Here is a 25,658-nt window from a genome sequence, read left to right as displayed (position 1 = left end):
AAATAATATGTATACAATGTATTGTTGGGTCGTTAACATACAGATACCTAATATATTTGCCAGTAACAGTACAAAGGAGGTGGGTGGGAGCAAAACTGTACTGGGCTAAAGAAATAACTACTTATGGTAAAACAATAATTATAACAATGTATGATTGGGTTTGTAACATCAATAAATGTAACTGTATAACAATAATGCCACAAAAAGGAGGAAAAGGAAATAGAGGAATATAGGAGTAATGATTCTATTATCTCACTGGAACTAAATTAATATAAATCTGAAGTTGATTCCAATAAATTAATATGCATATGGTAAGCCCAAGAGCAATCACTAAAAATAAACTAAAAAAGATACAGTGAAAAAAAATTAAACAAACATAAATGCTGAATTGGAAAATATAAACTTAATATTAAAGAAAGCAGTAAAGAGAAAATACAGAACAAAAAAGACATGACATATATATAAAACAAAAAAATAAAATGGTAGATATAAATCCAACCATATCAATAACATTAAATACGAATGGATTAAGCAATCCAATCAAAAGGCAGAGATTGTCAGACTGGATTTTTAAAAAAATGACCTAACTATATGCTGTCTCCAAAAGATATATTTTAGCTTCAAAGATATAAACAGATTGAAAGTAAAAGGATGTAAAGTGATATATCATGCAAACAATCACAAGAAAGCTGGAATGGCTATACTAATATCAGATAAACAATGCAACCAAAAGTTTACTAGAAACAAAGAGGGCCATTTTATAATGATAAAATGGTCAATTCATCAGTAAGATGAAACATTATAATATTTGCACCTACTAACACAATGCCAAAATACATGAAGGAAAAACTGACAACTCAATAATAGTTGGAGACTTCAATATCTCACTATTTTTCTTTTGGCTGCATTGGGTCTTCGTTGTTGTGTGCAGGCTTTCTCTAGTTGTGGCGAGCAGAGGCTAGTCTTCCTTGTGGTGCGTGGGCTTCTCATTGTGGTGGCTTCTCTTGTTGCAGAGCACGGGCTCTAGATGCGCGGGCTTCAGTAGTTGCAGCACGCAGGCTCAGTAGTTGTGGCTCGCGGGCTGTGGAGTGCAGGCTCAGTAGTTGCAGCACATGGGCTTAGTTGCTCCAAGGCTTGTGGGATCTTCCCAGACCAGGGATCGAACTCGTGTCCCCTGCATTGGCAGGCGGATTCTTAACCACTGCGCCACCAGGGAAGTCCAATATCTCACTTTCAATAATGGACAGAACATTGAAGCAGAAAATCAACAGGAAACAGAAGACTTGTTCAACATAATAAACCAACTAGACTTAACAGACTTCTAAAGAACACTACAGAATTTTTATTTACTATAGAACACTCCACCCTATCATAGCAGAATATATATTCTCAAGTGCACATGAAACATTCTCCAGGACCAACCATATGCCAGGTCATAAAATAAACCTCAAAACATCTAAAAACACAGAAATAATACAAAGCATGTTCTCTGACCACAATGGAATAAAATTATAACTCAATAAAACAGAAAGAATATTTGGGGAATTCAAAAGTAAGAGGAAATTAAACAACACACTATTAAATAACTAGTTGATCAAAGAAGAAATCAAAAGGAAAATCATAACATACTTTTGAGACAAATGCAAATGAAGACACAAAACATATGGGGTGTAGCTTAAACAGTATTTAGAGGGACAAATATAGCTGTAAATGCCTATATAAGAAAGAATAAAGATCACAGATCAATAACCTAAGCCTTACAATTGCAAGTGACCAAGAATATCCAAAACAATCTTGAAAACCAATCCTTTGGGGTTAATTCTGAAAGTTAGAGATAATTTACTGCCTTCAGGAGTTTAGAGGCAGGTTGGGAAGGCAAGATATAAAACATAAAAAGAATAAAGTAGAAAGACTCATACTTCCCCATTTCAAAACACACTGCAAAGCAACAGTAATCAATACAGTGTGGTGCTGATTAAGACAGATAGATCAGTGGAATAGCATTAAGAGTCCAGAAATAAAATCATGTGCCAACTGATTTTCAACAAAGGAACCAAGACCATTCAATGAGAAAAACATAGTATTTTCAACCAATAGTGCTGGGACACACACAAAAGAGTAAATTTTAAACTTTACATCACATTCCATACAAAAATTAACTCAAAATGGGTCAAAGACCTAAATGTGAGAACTAAAACCATTAAATTCTGAAAAGAAAACATAAGGGTAGATCTTCATAACCTTGGATTTAGAAAGGATTCTTAGACATGACACCAGAAGCAGTAAGAGAAAAAAAAAGATAACTTGGACTTCTCATCAAAATTAAAAACATCTGTGCTTCTAAGGACACCAGCAAGAAAGTGAAAAGACAAAGGGACTTATATCAAGAATATATAAAGAATTCTGACAACTCAATGATAAAAAGACATACAATTCAATTAAAAATTGGGCAAAGGGGCTTCCCTGGTGGCGCAGTGGTTAAGAATCCGCCTGCCAATGTAGGGGACATGAGTTCGATCCCTGGTCTGGGATGTGTGTGGAGCCCACATGCCGTGGAACAGCTAAGCCTGTGCACCACAACTGCTGAGCCTGCGCTCTACAGTCCGCGAGCCACAACTACTGAGCCCACGGGTCACAACTACTGAAGCCCGTGTGCCTAGAGCCCGTGCTCCGCAACAAGAGAGACCACCACAACGAGAAGCCTGCGCACTGCAAGAAAGACCCAAAACAGCCAAAAATAAATAAATAAATTTATTTTTTTTTAAAAATTGGGTAAAGGATCTGAAGAGCCATTTTTCCAAAGAAGGTATAACAAATGGCCAATAAGCACATTAAAAGATGTTTGACATCAATAATCATTAGAGAAATGCAAATCATAACCACAAAGAGATATAACTTCATATCCATTAGGATGGTTATAATCAAAATGTCAGAATAACAGTGTTGGTGATGATGTGAATGATCAGAACCCTCATACACTGCTGGTGAGAATGTAAAACAGTGGGGCTGCAGTAGAAAACCGTGAGGCAGTTTATGAAGTGATTAAACACAGAATTACCACATGACCTAGCAATTCCACTCCTAAGTGTAGGTATACCCTAGAGAAATGAAAACATATGTCTACCCCAAAACTTGTACACAAATATTTATAACAGCATTATTCATAATAACTAAAAGGAGGAAAAAACATAAATGTTCATCCACTGATGAATGGACAAATAAAATGTGGTGTTAAAGCCATTCTATGGAGTATTAATTGGTCATAAAAGGAATGCAGTAATGATATGTACTACAACATGACAAGCTTTGAAAACATTATGCTAAGTGGAAAGAAGCAGTCACAAAAGACCATACATTATAGGCTTCCATTATTGTAAAATGTCTAGAATAGGGAAATCTATAGAAACAGAATTAGATTAGTGATTGCTTAGGGTAGGGGTGGGAGGGATGAGGGGATAGTGGGGCTAATAGTTAAAGAGTATGGCATTTCTTTTTGAGATGATGAAAATGTTCTAAAATTGACTGTAGTGATGGTAGCACATATCTGTGAATATACCAAAAACCACTGAATTGTACACTTTAAATGGTGAATTGTATGGTACATAAATTATATCTAAATAAAGGTGTTTAAAAAATTTAGTCCAGTCCTGGTCTCTAAAATACTTTCCTATCAAATACCTAAGACATTATTGAAATAGAGTAAAAGTTTAAAGATCAATTGTAGTTTAAAGATCAAATACACGTAAAAATAACATAAACTTCATTCCACCATAAATGTACAATATATAAAATGGATGCTTAGAATACCCTTGTTTTTGTCTTTATGTTGCCTATACCAATTTATAATACTAAATTAGAAATTTTCACGGAACATGTAAATGAAAATTCAGAACCATCACATAAGAGATAATAATAACACAGGCAAAACAGTCTCTGACATAAATCATACCAAGTTTTCTTAGGTCAGTCTCCCAAGGCAATAGAAATAAAAGCAAAAATAAACAAATGGGACCTAATCAAGTTTATAAGCTTTTGCACAGCAAAGGAAACCATAAACAAAACAAAAAGACAACCTATGCACTGGGAAAAAATATTAGCAAATGATGCAACTGACAAGGGCTTAATTTCCAAAATAAACAAACAGATCCTACAATTCAATAACAGAAAAAAAAAAAAAGCAACCCAATTGAAAATTTCTCTAAAGACATTTCTCCAAAGACAACATACAGATGGCCGAAAGGCACATCGCTAATTTTCAGAGAAATGCAAATCAAAACTACAATGTGGTACCACCTCACACTGGTCAGAATGGCCATCATTAAAAAGTCTACAAATAATAAATGTTGGAGAAGGTGTGGAGAAAAGGGAACCCTCTTACACTGTTGGGAATGTAAATTGGTGAAGCCACTATGGAAAACAGTATGGAGGCTCCTCAAAAAACTAGGAATGCCACATGATCCAGCAATCCCACTCCTGGGCATAATTATAAATGTTCATAGAAGCACTATTTACAATAGCCAAGACATGGAAACAACCTGAATATCCACTAACAGATGAATGGATAAAAAAGATGTGTTTATATATATATATATATATATATATATATATATAAAATACAATGGAATATTACTCAGCCATAAAAAAGAATGAAATAATGCCATTTGCAGCAATATGGATGGACCTAGAGATTATCATACTAAGCAAAGCATGTCAGAAAGACAAAGACAAATACCGTATGATATCACTTGTATGCAGAATCTAAACTATGACACAAATGAACATATCTACAAAACAGAAATAGACTCACAGACATAGAGACCTGACTTGTATTTGCCAAGAGGGAGGGACGAGTTGGGGAGGGAAGGATTGGGAGTTTGGGGTTAGCAGACGCAAACTATTATATATAGGATGGATAAACAACAAAGTCCTATTGTATAGTACAGGAAACTATAGTCAATATCCTGTGATAAACCATAATGGAGGAGGAGAGCTTCAAGATGGCAGAAGAGTAAGACGTGGAGATCACCTTCCTCCCCACATATACATCAGAAATACATCTACATGTGGAACAACTCCTACAGAACACGCACTGAATGCTGGCAGAAGACCTCAGACTTCCCAAAAGGCAAGAAACTCCCTACGTGCCTGGGTAGGGCAAAAGAAAAAAGAAAAAACAGAGACAAAAGAACAGGGATGGGACTTGCACCCCGGGGAGGGAGCTGTGAAGGAGGAAAGGTTTCCACACACTAGGAAGCCCCTTCGTGGGCAGAGGCTGCAGGTGGTGGAGTGGGGGAAGCTTTGGAGCCATGGAGGAGAGCGCAGCAACAGTGGTGCGGAGGGCACAGTGGAGAGATTCCCGCACAGAGGATCGGTGCCGACCAGCACTCACCAGCCCAAGAGGCTTGTCTGCTCACCCGCCGTGGCGGGCGGAAGTATGGAGCTGAGGCTCGGGCTTCAGAGGTCAGATCCCAGGGAGAGGACTGGGGCTGGCTGCGTGAACACAGCCTGAAGGGGGCTAGTGCACCACAGCTAGCTGGGAGGGAGTCCGGGGAAAAGTCTGGACCTGCCTAAGAGGCAAGAGGCTTTTTCTTGCCTCTTTGTTTCCTGGTGCGCGAGGAGAGGGGATTAAGAGCGCCGCCTAAAGGAGCTCCAGAGACGGGCGTGAGCCATGGCTATCAGCGCAGACCCCAGAGACGGGCATGAGACGCTAAGGCTGCTGCTGCTGCCACCAAGAAGCCTGTGTACGAGCACAGGTCCCGCTCCACACCTCCCCTCCCGGGAGCCTGTGCAGCCCACCACTGGCAGGGTCCCGGGATCCAGGGACAACTTCCCCAGGAGAACACACGGCGCACCTCGGGCTGGTGCAACATCCCGCCGGCCTCTGCCACCGCAGGCTCGCCCCGCATCCGTACCCCTCCCTCCCCCTGGCCTGAGTGAGCCAGAGCCCCCGAATCAGCTGCTCCTTTAACCCCGTCCTGTCTGAGAGGGAACAGACGCCCTCAGGCGACCTACTCGAAGAGGTAGGTCCAAATCCAAAGCTGAACCCTGGGAGCTGTGCAAACAAATAAGAGAAAGGGAAATCTCTCTCAGCAGCCTCAGGAGCAGCAGATTAAATCTCCACAATCAACTTGATGTACCCTGCATCTCTGGAATACCCGAAGAGACAACGAATCATCCCAAATTGAGGAGATGGACGTTGGGAGCAATGATATATATATATTTTTTCCCCTTTTTCTCTTTTTGTGAGTGTGTACGTGTATGCTTCTGTGTGTGATTCTGTCTGTATAGCTTTGCTTTTACCATTTGTCCTAAGATTCTGTCTGTCCGTTTTGGGGTTTTTTTAATTATTTAAAAAATTTTTTTCTTAATAGTTATTTTTTATTTTAATTACTTTATTTTATCTTCTTTCTTTCTTCCTTTTTTTCTCCCTTTTATTCTGAGCCATGTGGAGGATAGGTTCTTGGTGTTCCAGCCAGGCATCAGGGCTGTGCCACTGAGGCGGGAGAGCCAAGTTTAGGACACTGGTCCACAAGACACCTCCCAGCTCCATGTAATATCAAACGGCGAAAATCTCCCAGAGATCTCCATCTCAACGCCAAGACCCAGCTCCACTCAAAACCAGCAAGCTACAGTGCTGGACACCTTATGCCAAACAACTAACAAGACAGGAAAAACCCCATCCATTAGCACAGGGGCTGCCTAAAATCATAATAAGGCCACAGACACCCTAAAACACACCACCAGACGTGGACCTGCCCACCAGAAAGACAAGATCCAGCCTCATCCACCAAAACACAGGCACTAGGCCCCTCCACCAGGAAGCCTACACAGCACACTGAACCAACCTTAGCCACTGGGAATAGACACCAAAAACAATGGGAACTACGAACGTGCAGCCTGCGAAAAGGAGACCCCAAACACAGTAAGTTAAGCAAAATGATAAGACAGAGAAACACACAGCAGATGAAGGAGCAAGGCAAAACCCCACCAGACCTAACAAATGAAGAGGAAATAGGCAGTCTACCTGAAAAAGGATTCAGAATAATGATGGTAAAGATGATCCAAAATCTTCGAAATAGAATGGAGAAAATACAAGAAACGTTTAACAAGGAACTAGTAGAACTAAAGAGCAAACGAACAGTGATGAACAACACAATAAATGAAATTAAATATTCTCTATAAGGGCTTTCCTGGTGATGCAGTGGTTGACAGTCTGCCTGCCGACGCAGGGGACATGGGTTCGTGCCCTGGTCTGGGAAGATCCCACATGCCGCGGAGCAGCTGGGCCCGTGAGCCATGGCCGCTGAGCCTGCACGTCCGGAGCCTGTACTCCCCAACGGGAGAGGCCACAACAGTGAGAGGCCCGCGTACTGCAAAAAAATAAATTAAAAAAAAATTCTCTAGAAGGGATCAATAGCAGAATAACTTAGGCAGAAGAACGGATAAGTGACCTGGAAGATAAAATAGTGGAAATAACTACTGCAGAGCAGAATAAAGAAAAAAGAATGAAAAGAATTGAGGACAGTCTCAGAGACCTCTGGGACAACATTAAATGTACCAACATTCGAATTATAGGGGTCCCAGAAGAAGAAGAGAAAAAGAAAGGGACTGAGAATATATTTGAAGAGGTTATAGTTGAAAACTTCCCTAATATGGGAAAGGAAATAGTTAATCAAGTCCAGGAAGCATAGAGAGTCCCATATAGGATAAATCCAAGGAGAAACACGCCAAGACACATATTAATCAAGCTATCAAAAATTAAATACAAAGAAAAAACGTTAAAAGCAGCAAGGTAAAAACAACAAATAACACATAAGGGAATCCCCATAAGGTTAACAGCTGACCTTTCAGCAGAAACTCTGAAAGCCAGAAGGGAATGGCAGGACATATTTAAAGTGATGAAGGACAAAAACCTACAAGCAAGGTCACTCTACCCAGCAAGGATCTCATTCAGATTTGACGGAGAAATAAAAACCTTTCCAGACAAGCAAAAGCTAAGAGAATTCAGCACCACCAAACCAGCTTTACAACAAATGCTAAAGGAACTTCTCTAGGCAGGAAACAAAAGAGAAGGAAAAGACCTACAATAATAAACCCAAAACAATTAAGAAAATGGTAATAGGAACAGACATATTGATATTTATTTAAATGTAAACGCATTAAATGCTCCAACCAAAAGACACAGACTGGCTGAATGGATACAAAAACAAGACCCGTATATATGCTGTCTACAAGAGAACCACTTCAGACCTAGGGACACATACAGACTGAAAGTGAGGGGAAGGAAAAAGATATTCCATGCAAATGGAAATCAAAAGAAAGCTGGAGTGGCAATACTCATATCAGATAAAACAGACTTTAAAACAGAGACTATTACAAGAGACAAAGAAGGACAATACATAATGATCAAGGGATCAATCCAAGAAGAAGATATAACAATTGTAAATATTTATGCACCCAACATAGGAGCACCTCAATACATAAGGCAAATACTAACAGCCAAAAAGGGGAAATCGACAGTAACACAATCATAGTAGGGAACCTTAACACTCCACTTTCACTAAGGGACAGATCATCCAAAATGAAAATAAATAAGGAAACACAAGCTTTAAATGATACATTAAACAAGATGGACTTAATTGATATTTATAGGACATTCCATACAAAAACAACAGAATACACATTCTTCTCAAGTGCTCATGGAACATTCTCCAAGAGAGATCATATCTTGGGTCAAAAATCAAGCCTTGGTAAATTTAAGAAAATTGAAATCGTATCAAGTATCTTTTCCGACCACAACGCTATGAGACTAGATATCAATTACAGAAAGAAACCTGTAAGAAATTACAAAGACATGGAGGCTAAACAACACACTACTTAATAACCAAGAGGTCACTGAAGAAATCAGAGGAAATCAAAAAATACCTAGAAACAAATGACAATGCAAACACGACGACCCAAAACCTATGGGATGCAGGAAAAGGAGTTCTAAGAGGGAAGTTTACAGCTATACAATCCTACCTTAAGAAACAAGAAACATCTCAAATAAACAACCTAACCTTACACCTAAAGCAACTAGAGAAAGAAGAACAAAAAAAACCCCAAAGTTACCAGAAGGAAATAAATTTCCTTCCTAGTGCATTCCTATACACTAATGATGAGAAATCTGAAAGTGAAATTAAGAAAATACTCCCATTTACCACTGCAACAAAAAGAATAAAATATCTAGGAATAAACCTACCTAAGGAGACAAAAGACCTGTATGCAGAAAATTATAAGACACTGACAAAAGAAATTAAAGATGATACAAACAGATGGAGAGATATACCATGTTATTGGATTGGAAGAGTTAACATTGTGAAAATGACTCTACTACCCAAGGCAATCTACAGATTCAATGCAATCCCTATCAAACTACCAATGGCATTTTTCACAGAACTAGAACAAAAAATTTCACAATTTGTATGGAAACACAAAAGACCCCAAATAGCCAAAGCAATCTTGAGAAAGAAAAACGGAGCTGGAGGAATCAGGCTCCCTGGCTTCAGACTACACTACAAAGCTACAGTAATCTAGACAGTATGATACTGGCACAAAAACAGAAATGCAGATCAATGGAACAGGATAGAAAGCCCAGAGATAAACCTACACACATATGGTCACCTTATCTTTGATAAAGGAGGCAAGAATATACAGTGGAGAAAAGACAGCCTCTTCAGTAAGTGGTGCTGGGAAAACTGGACAGCTACATGTAAAAGAAGGAAATTAAAACACTCCCTAACACCATACACAAAAATAAACTCAAAATGGATTAAAGACCTAAATGTAAGGCCAGACACCATCCAACTCTTAGAGGAGGGCTTCCCTGGTGGCGCAGTGGTTGAGAGTCCACCTGCCAATGCAGGGGACACAGGTTTGTGCCCCGGTCCAGGAAGATCCCACATGCCGCGGAGCGGCTGGGCCCGTGAGCCATGGTCGCTGAGCCTGCGCGTCCGGAGCCTGTGCTCCGCAACTGGAGAGGCCACAACAGTGAGAGGCCTGCGTGCCGCAAAAGCAAAAACAAAAACAACTCTTAGAGGAAAACACAGGCAGAACACTCTATGACATAAATCACAGCAAGATCCTTTTTGACCCACCTCCTAGAGAAATGGAAATAAAAACAAAAATAAACAAATGGGACCTAATGAAACTTAAAACCTTTTGCACAGCAAAGAAAACCATAAACAAGACAAAAAGACAACCTTCAGAATGGGAGAAAATATTTGCATATGAAGCAACTGAAAAAGGATTAATCTCCAAAATTTACAAGCAGCTCATGCAGCTCAACATTAAAAAAACAAACAACCCAATCCAAAAATGGGCAGAAGACCTAAACAGACATTTCTCCAAAGAAGATAGACAGATTGCCAACAGACACATGAAAGAATGCTCAACATCATTAATCATTAGAGAAATGCAAATCAAAACTACAATGAGATATCATCTCACACCCGTCAGAACGGCCATCATCAAAAAATCTACAAATAATAAATGCTGGAGAGGGTGTGGAGAAAAGGGAACCCTCTTGCACTGTTGGTGGGAATGTATATTGATACAGCCATTATGGAGAACAGTATGGACATTCCTTAAAAAACTAAAAATAGAACTACCATATGACCCGGCAATCCCACTACTGGGCATATACCCTGAGAAAACCATAATTCAAAAAAGTCATGTACCAAAATGTTCATTGCAGCTCTATTTACAATAGCCAGGACATGGAAGCAACCTAAGTGTCCATCAACAGATGAATGGATAAAGAAGATGTGGCACATATATACAATGGAATATTACTCAGCCGTAAAAAGGAACGAGACTGAGTTATTTGTAGTGAGGTGGATGGACCTAGAGACTGTCATACAGAGTGAAGTAAGTCAGAAAGAGAAAAACAAATACCGTATGCTAACACATATATATGGAATTTAAAAAAAAAAAAAAAAAGGTCACGAAGAACCTAGGGGCAAGATGGTGGGAATAAACATGCAGACCTACTAGAGAATGGACTTGAGGATACAGGGAGGGGGAAGGGTAAGCTGGGACAAAGTGAGAGAGTGGCATGGACATATATACACTACCAAACGTAAAATAGCTAGCTAGCTAGTGGGAAGCAGCCGCATAGCACAGGGACATCCGCTCCGGTGCTTTGTGCCCACCTAAAGGGGTGGGATAGGGAGGGTGGGAGGGAGGGAGATGCAAGAGGGAGGAGATACGGGTACACATGTATATGTATAACTGATTCACTTTGTTATAAAGCAGAAACTAACACACCAGTGTAAAGCAATTATACTCCAATAAAGATGTTAAAAAAAAAAAACCATAATGGGGCTTCCCTGGTGGTGCAGTGGTTGAGAGTCCGCCTGCCCATGCAGGGCACACGGGTTCGTGCCCCAGTCTGGGAAGATCCCACATGCCGCGGAGCCCCTGGGCCCGTGAGCCATGGCCGCTGAGCCTGCGCGTCCGGAGCCTGTGCTCCGCAACGGGAGAGGCCACAACAGTGAGAGGCCCGTGTACCGCAAAAAAAAAACCAAACAAACCATAATGGAAACGAATATGAAAAAGAATATATATATGTATAACTGACTCACTTTGCTGTACAGCGGAAATTAACACAACCTTGTAAATCAACTATACTTCAATAAATTTTTTTAAAAAGAGATAATAATAGTTTATTAACATGGCTATGTAGTATTGGTTTTAATAACAGTTCACTGAATAAAAAAATATTAAATTCAGTACAGTAAGATAATTTTGAGTTTTCCCTCGTAATATAGTTTTGCTGGTACTGTCTCAAATGAATCTTACCAGAAAATCTAGTCTATATTCATTTCTCTCAAGACCTCAAATATCAAGAACACTAAAATTTTAAAATATTCATTATCATAAAGCCTTCCATTTCTTGTCCATTTCCATAAAAGTCAATGTGATAAACTAAACTTCTTAGGGATAACCAAATTATTTCAAGTTGTTCATTGTTAATCCTCTATTTTACATCTAAGAATAGTTTGAAGTACTAGATATCATAATTTGTAACAGAAATAAGTTTTATAGGTATAATTTTCCTTAAAGAAAAAAGATAACATATTCCCTATTACTGTTGCTCACATACTTGAAATCTAAAGTAGGCTCTCATATAAGATTCGTGCTACAAATTACAGAACAAGCACCGTATCATAGCAACCCAGCAATACCACTACAGTGACATGCTGAGGATGCAATCCAAGATTCTAATTTAAGAGACTGGCACAGAATATAGGACATGCAGCTTTTTTTGGCAATACCCCTAGAACATTAATAACTAAGAGTCTAAAATCAGCTTTTATTTGAAACTTCAGAGGATCAAGCTTTTATAAGATAACAATGGAAACGTTTATTAACAAATGATTCACAGCATTGTAACTAAATATGACTTAGGTAAGGGTCTATGATTTCATTAAAATTGAAAATGGTGGGAAAAATTGTAGATATCACATCTTAGGAATTTGAATACATGAACCCTACCAGTCTGATAATGCATTCTAATATACAAATGTATACCATTTTAAGAAAACCCCTAGAATACTATTTAAAACTTTAAAAAGCATAAATATTTACATGCTTTACTCAATTACCATTCAAATGCAAATACATTCACAACTACTACACTACAAAAGGGTTAAAATATACTGTTCAATTTTTATTTCAAAAAGTATGTTACCTCTTGTTATCAAAACCACTTTAAAGGGGCTTCCCTGGTGGCGCAGTGGTTGGGAGTCCGTCTGCCGATGCAAGGGACACGGGTTCGTGCCCCGATCCGGGAGGATCCCACATGCCGCGGAGCGGCTGGGCCCGTGAGCCATGGCCGCTGAGCCTGCACGTCCGGAGCCTGTGCTCCGCAACTGGAGAGGCCACAACAGTGAGAGGCCCGCGTACCGCAAAAAAAAAAAAACAAAAAAAAACACCACTTTAAAGAAGATAAGAACAAGAAATGAAGATGAGCTAGTGGGGCATGTTATATGGATTTCTTGGAATGTAGAACCTTGAGAAGCAGATACTGAAAAACAGTCTCCTAGAAGAATAAATGGAATATTGTGTCATCTATTTAATTCAATTTGTATATAAAATCTATTCATTAAATAAAGGTTTTTAGAAGCATCTTTGTTTCATTTGGGACCCTTGGGGAACAAGAAGTGTTTTAAAACAGATCTTTATAGATGGTTTCCATAGCTGTGATGAGGTTCCATCGTGCAGCTAACTCTACCTGCAACTCCTAAGAAACACCTGCTGTTTAGGTGTTTAGCTGTGTTAGGAAAAGGAAAAGGATTACCTACTTTAACAAGGTGGTTCAAGTCTCTAGAGCAGGGTCTAAGGGCCACAAAACAACCCACCCACTTCCCTCCTCCATCTGACCAGAGACGGGCTTCAGCATGGCGGTGGTGCTGCAAATCCAAGGACCCTGAAATTATATACAAAATATTGTATATGATATTTTCTGAGATGATGGATTTCTTTAATCAGATTTTCTAGGAGATCCATGTATAATCTCCCTAAAATTAAACAACAGTACTCTTAGAAGTTATTTCCTCTCCTTTTAACATAAGGAATTTTCATAATCAAGGTTTAAAATGATTTGACTCAGTATTTCCAAAAATAGTTTAATCAGAAACAATTCTTAATAGATTTTAATTTTTTTCTTTCAGAAACATGCTATTTATAGTATTCTATTAAAGTGAAAGTAATGGGTTATAGAACAACATACATTATATGATCTCACTAATGGGAAAATATAGGAAGATGTTCAAAATTTTAGAAGTTTCCTCTGCCTGGGGATTTTTACTTTCTATTGACTTGTTTTTAAGAGTGAGTCTGTAAGTTTTTACAAAAATAATAAAGCCATTATACAAGAAATAGGGTAGTTAAGAATATGACATTTCTCACTGCATAGTCTTTATATGACTTTATTTTAGAAAACCATGAAAACTGAGACTCACTCATGACTCACAGCAAGTACTGTATCCTAAAATAGTCATTCCTATTCCACAGGAGAAGCTACTTTTCTAGATCTTTTTTTAAAAAGAAGAAGTTCTCAAAATATCAAAATATGATTATGTGTAAGCTTATACAGGTGGTTCAAATTAAAAACAGAATTATCAAAATATATGAAATACCAAAATCAGTGTCTGGGTATCTGGTAGCTAAGTAAAACCTAGGTTATTTTTACCTCTCCTGCATGAATGATAGAAATTTCCTATGAAGGAAATATGACTGTGAAAATTAAATGCACCTTAAAAGCATTTCATTGTTACATTTGCTATTTTCTTTCCACTTTGGATTCAAATTTAGTCACAAATGTATGTAGAAAACTACTTAGAGAGATGACATATTGTCTAATTCCAGTTTTTCTCAGTTTTCAGGAGAATAAAATCAGTAGAGTGATAGATGAATTGGCCCAATTGACTTTTATATCCAAGTCTCAGTTATCTTGCCCCAATTTATTTTCCTCCCTTGAATTGGGAAATAATGATCAGAAAGACAGTGCTATGTTAATGTGGTCATAGTTTAAAAAAAAAAAGTTTTCAAAAACTTTGTGTACATAGCTTGTGTATAGAACAGAGAAGCAAAAATAAGTAGAATCTAATCAGTCTTGATATTCCACAATAATTCCATAATTCCTCAAAGCTGCTAATTACTTATCATTATAACTTTAAGTGAGTAGAGACTCCAAATTATAAATCTAGCTCTGACACAAATGTGCTGAGTGATTAAAAGTTCATTTCATCTTGTTTCTCAGTACTCATTCATAAAACAACTGTTCTCCAACTTCTTCTTCAGAAAAACTTTACATTACTTTAAAAAGGGAAGAATTGTGCTAAAAGGGAGACCTGCAAAGATCAATGAAGCATTTTTATACCAGAAGAATTTAAAAAATAAAGATCCTCTGCTTTACAGGGTCTTACAAAAACCTACTTTCAGTACCTGCCCAGGACCTAAAAGAAATCATTATCTCTCTTGTAAGGCTCTCAACTACAAATATTTCTCCTTTGCACTGTTAGAAAATAACATGCTAATTTTGCTTTAGTGCAGACAATACACAACTTGGTTTCATATTACAGAGGACGAATCAATTGAGAAGATGAAGCTATAAATGACTTGCACAAGAATATAACCTACCTGTTTTGGTTTCTTCATCAACAAAATGCTAAATTTGGGGCTGTATGTAAACTATTACTCAATTATAAATCATTATAAATTTGTGAATGACACAAAATGGTGTTTTTCTTTAAATCAATTTAATAGCATTTGCTTCATTATTTCATTCAATAAATATTAAACCAAGTACTGACTGCCTAAATTCTGGGAAGGAAGATATGGATCTCAGGTCCTGGAGCACTTTACTCATAGTCTAAAGGCAGAAAACAGCCAATTAAGTAACTAACCCTACTCATGAACCTGTCCCAACAAATTTTGTAATCTACCTCACACATATACCAAGGACATCTTGCCACTGCGCAATGTCTTATACACAGACATTCCGCTGAATGGGGAATATATAATCCCATTTTGCCCAAAAGACCAAGTGGCCAGCATCCCAAACTATGAACATTTTCTAATAAACAACGCTGAAAATCTTTTTTTTTTTTTTGCGGTACGCGGGCCTCTCACCGTTGTGGCCTCTTCCGTTGCAGAGCACAGGCTCCGGATGCACAGGCCCAGCGGCCATGGCTCACGGGCCCAGCCGCTCCGCAGCATGTGGGATCTTCCCGGACCGGGGCACGAACCCCTGTCCCCTGCATCGGCAGGCGGACTCTCAACCACTGCGCCACCAGGGAAGCCCCGTTGAAAATCTTTTAATGAATGTTTAGAAATCATAGAAATTACCAATGGGCACTCTGTGATTCACACATCCAAAAGTCTATTTGATGTTTATACCTAGGTTTCCAAAAGACATCTCAAACTTAAAATCTCTAAAATATAACTCTGGATTTTCCCTCTTTATCTGGTTCTTTTTCTAATGTATTCCTTCTCAGTGGTGGTAGACCTATGCAACGCAGCTGTCCAAGCTAAAACACCTGGGAAACATCTCTGGCTCCTACCTTTGCCTGTCCATCTCCCCCAAACAATTCATCAACAAGTCCTAGCTTAGTTATATTGTGAATACATCTCTTTCTCTCCATCTTTACTGCTACCACCCTAGCCCCAGCCATATCATGCCTCATCTAGTCTATTAAAACAACCTCCTAACTGATCCTCCTTCTAAAAATCTTGTTCTGCTACAATCCATTCTCCACCCAGCAGCCAGTGATACATTTTTTTTGTTTTAATTGTCAAGCTTCCTGAAAGAGATGTCCATACTTACTGACTTAGCTTTCCCAATTTCCATTCACTCCTCAATTCTCCTTAGAGAAGTCTGGTTTCAAGTCTATCAATCCTCTGAAACCCCTCTAGAGTCACAAATGTTGCCTGAAGACTACCAAACCCATGGAAACATTTCCATTCTTATTTGACTTGTTAGCAGTTCTTCTCACTGTTACTAGCCTCACCCCACTCCCAATTAAAAACATATTTTCTTCCCTTGACTGCCTTGTCTCTACTCTCTCCTGTCTTCCACTCAAGCTGTTGCTCCTTCTTCTTTGATCATCATCTAAATGATGGTATTCCTTGCCCTCTTCTCATTCTATATACATTTTCAGTAAGCAGTTGCATCTCTTCAAATGCCACCTTTAATCTAAAGCTCCTAAATTCTTATTTTTAGCACAGATTTTTCTACTTAGCTCCAGACCCAAATATCTAATTTCCTACTAGACTCTTCACTTCTATTTCCACAGGCACTTCAACCTGTCCCACAGACAACCTGTCCGTCTTCTCCCACATCAGATCTTCCACTCTTTTTCCCTTTCAGTAAATTGCTACCATACATCTAGTTGCACAAGTTAGAAATGTATCATCATTGATTTTTCCCTCTCACCAAGTCCCCCTGTGATACCACCTATCCCCACTTAGATAAGGCCACCATCATCTCTTGCCTGGATTACTGTGCCAGCATTAACTAGGATTCTTCACTCTCATCTCCCAATATACTCTTCACACAACTGTCAGGAGTAAGTGCAGGACATGGCATCAAGGCTGGTACCTAGACACTAGTTGTTGCTCCAGTCTCTTCTCTAGCCAGTTCCCTATTATAATATTCTTTATCACGGCCACATATATTGCTGGCAGTTCCCAACATACGCTATGCTCACCTACCTCTGGGGTTGCCCATACTGTCCTTTAGGTGGACCTCTTAGAACCCATGTGTCTTGGTCTAACACATCTGGCCTTTCAGGTCTCAGCTTACCTGTCACCTTCTCCAGGAAGCTTTCCCTGATCTCTCTCCTCACATACCAAAACTGAGTTGGGTCCCTCACACACTCCCCTAGGCTTTCACTGCTTACTCTTATCACAGCACTTGTCTCTAACTGAAACCACCGGCTTACATGTCTATATTTATCCCACCAGACTCTAAGCCCCTAAAGACATTTAATTTTGAAAGAAAAAGCATTCATCATTTTATTCGCTTTACTGAGTAAAAGTTTTAATCTCTACAATGGTTCACCTAAAATTTAAGCACTATGAACATCAAAGAGGAAAATATTTCTGTACTAGATTTTGAAAGCAAAGTATGTATCTAGTTTCACAGCAGGCAAACAAAATCTTCTTCCTCTGGCTAATTATAAGAAGAACAGTAGTACAAGTTAAAAAAAAAAAAAGCAGGGGCTTCCCTTGTGGCGCAGCGGTTGGGAGTCCGCCTGCCGATGCAGGGGACACGGGTTTGTGCCCCGGTCCGGGGGGATCCCGCATGCCGCGGAGCAGCTGGGCCCGTGAGCCATGGCCGCTGAGCCTGCGCGTCCGGAGCCTGTGCTCCGCAACGGGAGAGGCCACAGCAGTGAGAGGCCCGCGTACCACAAAAAAAAAAAAAAAAAAAAAAAAAAGCAAATATATATTCCTATAGAAATTATATTTTATTTTACTTATGACTTCAGCAGATGTTTATCTTTAGAAAAGTCTGTTTGGAAAATTATGTTTTAAAAAAAACACCCAGTTTTGCTAAATCAAAATTCAGAGCTTATGACAAAAACTGTCTCATCCTTTTGACTTTATCAATTTAGAGGCACAGGATTAACTATGAGTTCAAATCATCATCATCTTCTGGTAACAGCTATAATTCTGGAATATCCGTTATCAGTGAGTGTGAATCAAAGGCAAATCCAATTAAAAAGAGAAAATGTATCATTTTTAAAGCTATATTTAATATTTTATTATCCTGTACTACAAGTTAAGCCCAGTCATTTAAAAATTCTAGTTTCATACACCTAACATCTTTTTAACTATCGTTTATGCAGTTTCCTCACTAAGCAAAATCTGAGAGAGTATCTAAGAGCTTAAAAACCCTGTACTTCTTCTCCCTACCTTAATGAAAGCTTTTCTGATGAAATGACAAGATAGCTATTTATTTAGAACAAGAGTGAAACTCATTCCTAATGAAAGCTAAACCAGAATGACTTCTGAGGTCCCATTCAGCACTGGAAGGCTCAACTAGATATAACATCACAATAATGTTACAGTAAATGCAGTTAGCATCACCATTCCAGTAGGAGGAGTGAGTTCCCAAGAAATCCCTTGCCTTCAGTATCCAAGTTAGAAATAGGTTCTCTGAATTTTATAATGTGAACCTATCATATTTGGCAAACTACAAAAAAAAAATCCTAATAGATTTCTTTAAGCAATCTGATCAAAACTGCAGGATTTCTAAAATTCATCATTACATTAAAAAACCACATAAACAAATTCCTTCAAGGAAAAGTTCAAAAATATATATAAAAAGTGGTTTGAAACTGCTCATCAGTGAATATCCTGCCCAGACAAGCAGAGCTTATTTCACATAAACCTAGCCTGTCATGTAAAACTCTTTCAGTAAAGCATTTAGGTTCCCTATTACATAATAATGCACTGAAAGTAATTATATATTTAAAATCTGTTCCTTTCATCTCCTTCAAGGACATCCTTATAAATAAAGATTGAGCCTCAAATTTAGAAATTACTGGAAACTAGTTATTTCAGTTTACCCGATATTTACATAGTTGTCCACATCTGGAAGTCAACCCAGTATTACTTTTCCACACAGACCTTACACAATACTTTTCCTAGAAATAAATCTATCAATAATGTTACACGTCACTTAAACCAGTCACTGGCAAAGCACAAATACAGCAGCAAAAAATCCTTTGTTTCAAACCTACATTTACTATTTATTATCATGGTACTGAAAACCCAAAATTCGTAACTTTGAATCAGATTTAGGCACAAATATATTAAAACAAAACACAAAACAGAAGAGAACCCATCTGCTGGTAGATAGCCCAGAACACCACGGAAGGAAGCATAATCAATAACGGGGGATGTGTGTAGAGGGAGGGCCAACAGGTAATTTCTTAATCAAAACAGTGACTCCGCCTACATGGCCACACTCTTTATGCACAGAACACTGTATTTGGCACTATAGTAGGATATGAAAACACAGATAACTTCTGCTTTCACAAAAATTTTACCATCTCATTCTGGATGGAGAACATCACTTCATAACTGACACTGACTCAGCACAACAAATCAACAAATACAGGTATCATTCAAACTGGTTATAGCAGAAAGGCCAAAGACAAAAGAGAGTTATGGAATATAAGTGGCCCCAGGTCCTTGCTGCCCTACCTTCAGTAAAAAACTGTGGTCAAGATTAAGATGATAGATGTAAAAACACTCCGACGAAAAACATTTCCTTTTCCTTTTTCTTTTTCTTTCTAAAATGCCCTGTTTATTTGCAAAAATCTGGAATACTTCACAAATCTGTGTGTCATCCTTGGGCAGGAATCAAGCTAATCTTCAATAGTTTCAGTTTTAGTATTATGTGCTGCCAAAGCAACCACAAGAAAAGCATTACTTGACGCTAAATAAATATAAGGCATGACCAAAAACAGTTATGATCAACAATATCTCATCTGTTCAACATCTAATAGTCAACATATACACTAGTAATATTAGTTCTAAATCTTCAAGAGGCAGAACAATGCTGTGAACATACAGCAAATATCAGCTTTACATTCCAAATTGGTTGGGATTATCATGCTACCCTGAATGATGGGATTAAAACTAGGCAAACTGCTATCATATGTTCTCATTTTTACTTGACAGCTCAGCCACAGCTCTGAAAATCACAGAGAGAAAAAAAAAAAAAAACGTGACCACCTTGTATCAAAGGATAATAGCTGATTTTTAATTATGATAACTACAGTAAAATCCAATAGAATCAACTCATCACACCTAAAACTCCAGAATCCAAGAGCACTATCCCCTTCAGGAAAGTAGCTGATTAGCCACAGGGGGCAGCAAAGTTAAGAGAGTGAAAAGTAAATAGCACGAGGTGAAGTGAGGGCAGGAAATGTTAATAGGCTGGGTAATGAGCCACGAGTATCCAGAGAAAAGGACAAAGTCTCAATTAATGAATTAAATCAATAGACAGATAATGCCAAACCAGTGATTCTCAACCCTGGCTGCATATCAGAATCATCCTGGGAGCTTTCAAAAATACAAATGCCTGCATCCTACCTTAGACCAATTTATTTAGAATCACTTGAGGGTAGGACCCAGGCACTGATGTTTTTTAAAACTCTCTAAGTGCACAGCCAGGGTTGAGAACACTGCTAAACACATAAAATAAAAATAAGGTAGTTTATATCCCCAGCTTTTTACAATTTAAAAAGTTAAAATTTTAAAAACACACAATCTATTATTTCCCAAATGTATGATTTTTGTTGATAGACCTGTCTTTGTCATCCAAAGAGAGGCAATACCTCATTAAAGACTAATTCATTTTTGTGATTTTATCAGGGGAAAATATTATTCTTACAAGTAAAAATGATTAAACTGAAGGTCAAAGGGGTTAAACAACTAGCCCAAAGCAACTGTGACTCATCAATGATACAGGAAGACAGTTTAAGTGTACTATTTACAAGATGGTACTCTATCCCAGTGATCACACTATTTTACTTAAATACATTTTACTGGATTCTCACTTTACAGGCACTTCATAAAAGGATCCAAAATTCAATTAAGAATCAGAGGAGGTAATAACATTGGGGGAAAAAGAAATTTGACCCTAAATAGGAATTCTGAAGATGTTAAATTAGACTTAAATGGAAGTTTTTCCTTCATGTGAAGGCCAGCAACAGACACTATATTAATTTCTCTAGAAGTATATCCTTAAAAAGTGTTTAAAAATTTAAAAGTAAGTCTACCAGAAGAAATATAATATTACTTCCAGAAGACAGTCCTAAAATAGGTAAAATGTTATATCCCTTTGTAAACAAACATTTTTAACATATTCAGATGAATTTCAACTCTCCTTTATTGCCACCCCAATTACTAAAACAGGTTTTGGGTTTAGATGGAATGAAATTAATTTTGAAAGAAATCTATAAACCTTAAAAGTTCAGTCAGTAGTGTCCCTCACCAGCACAAAAAAGTTAAGTTAGTTATGAAATTTCAAATCGTGTCATTGTTCTTGTTCCAGATACCCTAAAAGACCACATACATCAAGAAAAACAAATTTTTCTTTCCCCTATAGGTAAGCAAAGCACTTCAAATGAGCACCACTGTTACTGGACTCAATACCTCCAGTGGGACCCAGCTTCTAAGAACATACCAACCAAGAAACTGAGGAAACTTGGTAAGTTCTTTACCTCATCTGAAGGGGACTTCAATCTCAAAGCCAGTTTCATTCTGTTCTTTGCCATTTACTGGCTGTCTCCCATAAGATATGCACATCTATACAACTCTACTGGTTAATTCAATTTCTCTGCTTGATAAAAAACTTCTAACTACAACTTTCAATATTTTAAATAGTCACTCTACCCTATTTCCACATCCACACTTATGCTGATGTTACAGCTTCACCTCATTTCACATAAATCATATGTGAAAACTGATTATAAACAAATTATACATTAAGTACACTAGCAAAGTTTACTATTTATGTGAATCCTTCATTTAGAAAATACCTTTGATCTGGATTTTCAAATATCAAAGAGAATGGGAACTAACATTCTTTGCCTATTTTTAGGCACTAATTACATTATTTCACTTAATCCCCCAAATCCTGGGGAGATAGAAGGTATTATCCCCATTTTAGAGATAAGGAAAGCAACTCAGAAAGATTAAAATTTTACCTTTGACCCAGGGCTGACCCCGATGACCCAACTCTATGATACTGCTCAAATTTCACAAAGCAGGATAACAGCAAAAATACTGAAATCATTTAACCTGGGCACTGGTGTCAGGTGCAACACCATCCAGATAAGTAATCACAGGCCTGAAACTAACCTGTTTAAGCCTCAGCTTTCTCATCTGGGAATAATACTGGTCTTGCACAGAGTTGCTGGGATAACACAATGAAATATAATTTTTGTAAAAATACATTGAGCTACGGATTGTCACAATATTACCTTAGGTGTTAAAAAGCAAGGGCTATCGGGGATTAGATGTTATACAACTTTGGACTATTTCACTTCTTATGAGTAATAACTGTTTTTATAATTTAAAAATATAAATAAAAGTGTAAAATAATTTGTAAATGCTAAATGTTATATAACTGTATGGCATCTACTATTTTACCAAACCAATCCTTCTAGAGACTTACACAAAAAAGGTTAAACAGACTGAAAAGCTTCCAATTAACTGATTTTTTTTTTAAGTTAAAAGTCTCCTAACTGTTGGTTACCAGACGAAAAGTTTAAGGTAGAAAAATTAAGTACTATACTAATGAAAATTTAAATACAGAAACAAATGATTGACAGAATGTTCCTACCTTTATTTTCTAATACCTAGTTCTCAGAGGAACTTACAGAATTAACATAAGAAATTTCAAGTATTTTGGAAAAAAAAAATTTTTAAGCTATAAAATATAAGGCAGTTAAGTTTGATGACCCACATAACAGTTTCCCATTTTTAAAACATCCTTTTAACGAGGCTTGTTTTTTAAATACTTTCTGTAATAAAACAGAATTTTCTCTGAACATTTTCACCATTAAAATCCTGCAACCCACTTACTAAATTATTTCACACAAATAACTTCTTATAGATTAAAAAGTGGCATTATTTTGTTACTCTTTACCCATAGCATGCTTTAAGGAAAATAGCTGGCACCTTTCCAGTTTAGATTCATGTGGACAAAGTGTAACGTAAGCAGGTTGGCATAAACACTTAAAAGATTTTGGATGGCCACAGATATTGAATCACTCCACAGCAAGATTATATTTCAGAGCAGGAAGAAAAATTCTCTTTCATACATGTATTACAGGGCTTTCCACTGGTTTTTGTTAAGGCCACAAATGGAAAAAACTACTACTGACAGAAAAAGCACTCAACTTTGTGGTATCAAAGACACTGCCAAAGTACCAAATGAAGCAACTGAATTTTTAAAAAACCACTTTTCAAGCATTTTGGCATCTGGAGTACAAGTAGTTTTTCCTAGTGGGTAATCTAAGTAAGAATCTTATTCTTCAATTAAATTTACATAAATTTATCCTGAATACGTAACTTTGCTTATAAAAAACACTATATTTTCATGTAAAACATATAGAATAAGACTAAAGTTCTAATTTTATTTTTTTCTCTACTAGTGAGCAAAACACTATAAATAAAACATTCAATGACACCTTCAACTTGTTGAACTATACACCGTGAAACCTGGATGAATACTGACTCTGCATATTTTTGCTAGGCTTTTAAAAACAAAATATATTAAAAGTGCATCTCCTGGCTTGAAGCAACCATATATCTAATATTCAATTATTTTTATTAAATATAAGTAAATATTATATTAAAAAAGACAATATAAGGAACATCTTACTAAAAAGCAAATTAAACATGAAAGAAAAACACTAGCACCAAACCTTCAAACTGCAAAAACAATTTGCCAATTTAATGAAAAAAAATTAAAAAGGTAAAAATATCTGTTTTAGTTAAGCTTAAAATTTTAAATTCATGAATAGTAGTTCAATGTCCTAATAGGTAAGATGATATTCTTTTATAGCTATGACATCACTCAAGTATTAGTCTTGGCAATGCCTACCATTGTGGTCTACCGTTGACTATGCTATGTAAATTTTCACAATTTTTGTATGCAAAATAGCAAATGATAAATGCAGTACCACAGGCTACACATCTTAAATAAAACCTTCTTTCAAAAGTCAGTTTGATTCTGGCTGTGGGATATCTTTAATTTAGAAGCACCCCAAGAGGCAGGGCAGTGTAGGATCTGAATGCGGTTCCAGAGCTATTGCAGGTCAACTGTGATTGGATCTGGGGTTTTCTTTAGACTCTTAGCCAAACTAAGGCTGGATTCATAGGCCCAAAGACAAATCAGAACCAGACTGGCCTTAAAGGGGATGCTGGAGCTTTTTCAAACTAATAGAAAAACCTGCTGAACATTTATCTATTTCAGTATGAACTTTTCATTTCCTGGCCTTGCAAAACAGATGATCTAGATTTCTATCAGGTTTCTTCTGTCAAAAAAAAATTTCGAATGTTTAGGACCATTATCATCTTGTTCCATGATGATGCCTATCTCATAAAAAGCAAAGACATTAAAATTATAAAATTAAAAGGTAGTAATCCACAAAGAATAAACTAGAACACCAGGAACCAATTTCTTTCTTTCTTTCTTTCTTTTTTTAATCCTCTAAACCTAGTGGGAAAAAGGAGTGAGCCAAAAGGAGTGCCAAGTTCTCCTGCAAGGCATTGACACGGATACCAATCTGAATTACTGTACAAACCTACAAAGTCCCTGGAATCACTGCTTGGCGAACTAAGTTCCCATTCCACTGCAAAGCGACACTATCTATTCCTTAACACCTCTCCAAGTTTACCGTGTGTATCTTCTCAGACGATAAAGTATTTTAAGTCTTTCTATTCTTTGGGCTAAAGGGAACATTTAAATCTAATGACCCAGTAAGACACTACACTGGTCAGATTTTTTAGGCTTTTTCTTTATAGATAAATCTAAAGGCCAGGTAACTCCTAACCGGTGTGTGCATTAGGATTCCTGGTCTGTAAGACTCTTAGGAACCATCAATGGGAAGGAAAGTTAGGGAGAGAGTGCGTACAGGCGCTTTATAATTGGAAAAGTAAAGGATTGGCTAAGAGTGGCCGAAAAGAGGAGGCAGGTCTCAGAAAGGGAAGGTCGGAACGTAAGACAGGTTGTTAAAGCAAGATGGGGAAGGGCAAGGCTCGGGGAAGAAGAGTGAAGAACTCTGCCCCTCGGGCCGCAAGAGGAGAGCTCCAGTCGCAAGGGCAGCTAAAAGAGCGCGCAGGTGGGGAGGGGTGCCGACCTCCTCCAAGACCGGAAGAGCTGAGGTGAACCAAGAAGTGAGAAAAGCAAGGCTCTTAACAGCAAACCTGTTTGAATCAAAGGGGGTGGGAGGACGCCAAGGAAGCATGAGGAACGCGACTCACACACTCCGAGCCCCAGCTGGGCAGAAGAAACCCCCAGAAAGAAATGAAGAAATGACTCTGGCGGCGCGGAGGCGAGCCCCCACGTTCCTCCCCGGGCTGCG

The 25,658-nt window shown here is 37.8% G+C and overlaps 1 protein-coding gene and 1 non-coding gene across 6 annotated transcripts in view; both read right to left on the bottom strand.

Annotated features, from left to right (window-relative positions):
- The window catches only part of PPP2R5A (protein phosphatase 2 regulatory subunit B'alpha), a 183,345-nt gene that overhangs the window by 67,364 nt on the left and 90,323 nt on the right, over positions 1-25,658 (bottom strand). Inside the window, exon 1 of one of the 5 annotated variants that reach the window (XM_089909464.1) lies at positions 12,734-25,652. The exons of the other annotated variants lie outside the window; for them this stretch is intronic. Within the exon in view, the coding sequence (XP_089765590.1) occupies positions 12,734-12,875 (142 nt within the window). The 5' untranslated portion in view covers positions 12,876-25,652. Of the gene's footprint in view, positions 1-12,733; positions 25,653-25,658 lie in introns of those variants that run through there. 5 annotated transcript variants of the gene reach the window in all.
- Positions 19,870-19,973, bottom strand: LOC115803113 (U6 spliceosomal RNA). Its single transcript, XR_016390922.1, has one exon. It is a non-coding gene; the product is annotated as a U6 spliceosomal RNA (small nuclear RNA).

The sequence above is a fragment of the Delphinapterus leucas genome, chromosome 1 (assembly GCF_059928025.1).
Source record: "Delphinapterus leucas isolate spDelLeu-1000000601 "Yukka" chromosome 1, BTC_Dleu_Yukka2, whole genome shotgun sequence".
Classification (NCBI taxonomy): Eukaryota; Metazoa; Chordata; class Mammalia; order Artiodactyla; family Monodontidae; genus Delphinapterus; species Delphinapterus leucas.
The sequence above is the reverse complement of the archived record's forward strand: the minus strand, read 5'-3'. Positions and strand labels throughout refer to the sequence as shown.